The 4341-nt window shown below is 31.5% G+C and overlaps 1 protein-coding gene across 1 annotated transcript; it reads right to left on the reverse strand.

Annotated features, from left to right (window-relative positions):
* Positions 1 to 391: 391 nt before the first annotated feature.
* LOC101897928 (uncharacterized) lies at positions 392 to 2795 on the reverse strand. The gene is made up of 2 exons (XM_005187610.4): positions 2554 to 2795; positions 392 to 2479 (listed from the first exon to the last, which is right to left on the reverse strand). Exons 1-2 carry the CDS (start codon positions 2585 to 2587, stop codon positions 2076 to 2078), a joined length of 438 nt encoding a protein of 145 aa, XP_005187667.2. The 5' UTR covers positions 2588 to 2795; the 3' UTR covers positions 392 to 2075.
* Between the last annotated feature and the right edge of the window lie 1546 nt (positions 2796 to 4341).

The raw sequence follows: 4341 nt of genomic DNA on the forward strand, positions 1-4341 counted from the left end.
TTTGGTCCATTTCAACCCCTAAATATTATGTGATTATCTCCAAAAGCAATAGGGTTCTATTCTGACACTAACCACACCTACATTTTCAATTTCGTGAGAATCGGGCCATAATTGCGACCTGTAGAGTGATTACAAATTAACATGGACAGACGGACGGACGGGCATACATACATAGCTAGATCGACTCAAGAGATACAGAGGCATAATACCCTTATCACTATGTGGCGTAGGGTATAAAAAATGTATCATAAGTGTTACCATCAATATAACAGTACTTTTAAGAAGTGGAAAGTATTTCAGGTAGTAATTACACCATCGAAATGATGATAAATCTGTTTTAAGTTTGCTTGTTAATTTAAAGTATTTTAGAAAAATTGAACGACCATAGACATTGTTTTTTTTTTAATTTTTCTACAAAAGTTTATTTTTATTTTATTGTAAAAATTTGTATATGTGTGTATAAAAATGTATAAAAAACTATCAAAATATGCAATTTAAAAATTTCTTAACAGCTAATCTTATAAATAAATTTGTAAATATTCCAAAAAGCATTATATAATTTGATCTTATACAATTTTGTTTTGTAAATTCTTTCGACTAAATGCCATTGTATTTTCTTAAAAGTATAATTATTACACATGAGCAATAATTAAATTCTATAGGAGTAAAAAACTACAAGGAGTTGGGTATTTATCTTATTTTTGTAAACAACCTACTTTATATCTATCTGTCTAATGGATAGACTTAAAAAAACTCAAATAATAAATAAATGGATTGTATTCGAACGTATCGAGACTTTGTTAAGAATGTCTAATCACAATATTATTAAGTAGGTATAAAAAGGGTGGCGTTGTTTCTTTACGTAAAAAAAGAAGTTGGGGTATTTGAAAGGAAAATTAAAGAGAACATTCAATTGGAATTAAATAAAATGTAAAATGGTTTTTGCATTTCACAGAGATAGTCGGGCATACATATGTTCCTATATGTCAATGCATTCTTTCTTAGAAGGAGAAATTAGTGTCTGCTTTATGTGATATATGAGATTTTTAAAAATCGAGATATCCACAGTAATTTCGAGAGGTTGTTGTCTACAGACAAAATGACAACGATAATACTTTATCCAAGGTGCACATGTTTTATATAGACTGCCCATTGCAACCCTGCTATTACTTCGTATTGTGGAACTGTTTCTTGTGCTGTATCAGTTTACGGTTAGAAAAGTGAATTTTTACAAAGTTGATCCAAATTCCAGATATTCCCTCAAATGATAATATTATCCTATGGGCCCGTATACATTTACTTGGAATGCAACAAACAAAGAAAATATTTAACTGAATTTCGATTTGATACCTGAGTTAAAATAAATCAAAGACTGGTTATGAGCAAACACTGACATTCCACAAACAACGTTCTTCTCACTGAGTAATACAATAAAAACAACAACAAAATAAATAAGCAGACAAATAGACTGAGGTCAACATGGGGATTAATAAGCCACACTAACACACATACACGCACAGAAATACATACATGGCGTACGTAAAGCCAAAAATAGCAACAACTATCACAACATTACCAACAACGCTTCATCGATGACTACGGCTACAAACTGAAAACATACAAAAGTAACAATGGCTCTAAGGTTTAAACAGTGAAACCAATTCAGAGAAGTAAAGATGTGAGCGATGAGGGCTTGTTAAGAAATAAATACGTAGTCTAGACTTGTGTGGTTTGATGTTGTTTGCAGACTCAGATGCTGGCAGAATCAATTTGTTGTGGATGAAGGAAAAAAGGAGTACATAAATTGATATTGGTAGAAGCAACAGGATAGTTTCTAAAACAATTATGGCTACCACATAACCATGTGATCATTCAATCGGTTCACTTTGAGCATTTCGGGAGGAAAATTGCCTAAACTACTAAAACTATCTAAGAATTGTATTTAAAAATATAAAATCTTACTGCATAAGAAAATTGCTTTCATACACATACATCCCTATACCCATTACTTCTTATCGTCTTAAACTATCAATCTGGATTTCTCACCATAGGCCACAAATAACCAAGTTGCGGCCTTATTTAAATCTATGCTCCTCATTATTGTGTTGCTGAGCATGCTTTTGGTCTTCAGGGAAATTTTCTATTGATTGTATCGAACGGGATGTTGTAGCTGTTATGGTCGATGACACATCCATAAAGCGATATTTCTTTTCATCTCGACACAGGAATGGATAACACATGATTCCATAGTAGAAGGCTAAGCAACTTATTATGACCACAAATATAATGGCAATTATGCCAAACGTTGAGAAGCCAGATTTCTTGTCTAAATATTCCTTCGGCGTGATGGCAGGAGCTTGTGTAGGCTGTTGCTGTTTTGGATTTTGGGAACCGTAGTAAGAGCGTCGAGAATTAGAAATGCCAGATCGTCCTCTGCCTACATTTCCCGCTTGGCAGTAGTAATTGAAACTCAAGGTAACTGAAACGACAAGTCACGTAGCAATTTTGGCCATTAAAAATCAACATTTGTTGCACATAAATCATTTTACATACTTATCAGCAAAATTATCACAACTTTCTTCATCATTTCTTTCTTGCGTTTTTTACTCTACTTAAATATTTATATATCCTTTGTTATTTAATTATAGTTCGTATACACTTTGCAAGGAATGAATGCAACTTGATTGATGTTATTTGTTGGTGTTTCCTTTTATGTTTCCCTTCTTGCTTCTTTTCTTTTTGTGTACTTGCAACATGCGTGCGTGTGTGTGCATTCACAAAAAATATCGAGAGTTGTATTTTTCCAAACATAAAACACAGTTGTATTTTGTAATCCGAAAGAATACATTTGACTAGAAATCGAAGCGAGCCGATTATTTCGACGTCGACAGTGGAGACTCATCAAGTATAAACTACTAATTGACACTGGAAAATTTGTGCCTGGAAGAAAATTAAAAATTAGCGCGCACTTGACAAATGTGCTTTTATAAGAAACTACTAACTATATTTGACATATGCTTAGGTATAGACCCTGGCTCAATAATAAAGTTTGTTTTACTTCAAAGAAACTAGGAAAAATGCAACTCTGTACTGGAGACGTATTGTATCAAATAGGCTTTTAAGCTTGCAACAATTAGTTTTGTTTATTTTACATTTTTTTCACAGAATTACTACTTTGGGGAAAACTCTCTAAAACGACTGGAATATTGGGATTTCTCCAATATAGAGGGACAATATTGTTTCATCCCAAAATTATATATCTTGTTGCACGATAAAGTAAAAAATAAATACGCATTTCAATTGCATCTAAATTTAGAATAATTTCAAATTATTTTTTTTACTTAAAACAGTACACACACAAACACATTGTACAATAAAATCAATGTAGAGGGCTATGATACCATATGGTTTAATTTTTTTATTTCCTTGGCTTAATATGTCAACTTTATTTGTTTATGTGTGTGTATTATATTCAATAATGAAAAAATTTCAGGAAATATTCAAATTCGGGTGTTTTTAAAATGCTTATTGCAACGTAATCTATAGTTTTTGTTGCGAAATAAACCTTTTGAGATATATAGAACATTATTTTGAAAAGAAATTTCAACCTTTCATTCAGTATTCGCGTTTTTTCAATTATTTATTCAAAATCAAAGCAACAAATTGTTTGGGGTTTTGATTGTTTTAATAGTAATTCTGACATTACAAGCGAAACAGGTACACCTCTATACTTGCAATTTTTTCAAAGTTAGCCTACCTTGTCTTCATTGGACCATGGTGCCATGGTACAATGATATCAAGGTAGGGCTATGATACCACATGATTCTAATTTTTTTATTTTCTCGGCCTAATACGTCATCTTTTTTGTTTATACGTGTGTTTTCTTTTCAATAACAAAAAAATTGTTCAGAAAACATTCAAATTCGGGTGTTTTCAAAATGTTCATTTTAACGCATGCATCGACAAAATCTAGAGTTTTTGTAGCGCAATAATCCTTTAGAGATATATAGTACTTGATTTTGAAAAGAAGTGTTGACCTTTCATTCAGTTATCGCGGTTTTCAATTATTTATTCAAAATAAAAAAATCAAACAACTTGTTGCATTTATTTTGAATAAATAATTTAAAATCGCGAAAACTGAATGAAAGGCCAACATTTCTTTTCAAAATCATGTCCTATATATCTCTTATGGTTTATTTCGCGACAAAAACTGGAGATTTTGTCGATGCATACGTCGCAATAAGCATTTTCAAAACACCCGAATTTGGATATTTTCTGAACAATCTCTTTATTATTGAAATGAATACACACACATAAACAAATGAAGTTGACATATTAAGC

Source organism: Musca domestica, unplaced genomic scaffold (assembly GCF_030504385.1).
Source record: "Musca domestica strain aabys unplaced genomic scaffold, Musca_domestica.polishedcontigs.V.1.1 154, whole genome shotgun sequence".
Classification (NCBI taxonomy): Eukaryota; Metazoa; Arthropoda; class Insecta; order Diptera; family Muscidae; genus Musca; species Musca domestica.

What these genes read in the sequence shown, in the direction of transcription:
- LOC101897928 (XM_005187610.4), bottom strand. Translation starts at nt 2,587, where the DNA reads ATGATGAAGAAAGTTGTGATAATTTTGCTGATAA. An exon ending in TGTGATAATTTTGCTGATAA is followed by an intron (nt 2,480 to 2,553) that starts GTATGTAAAATG and finishes TTGTCGTTTCAG; the next exon opens with TTACCTTGAGTTTCAATTAC.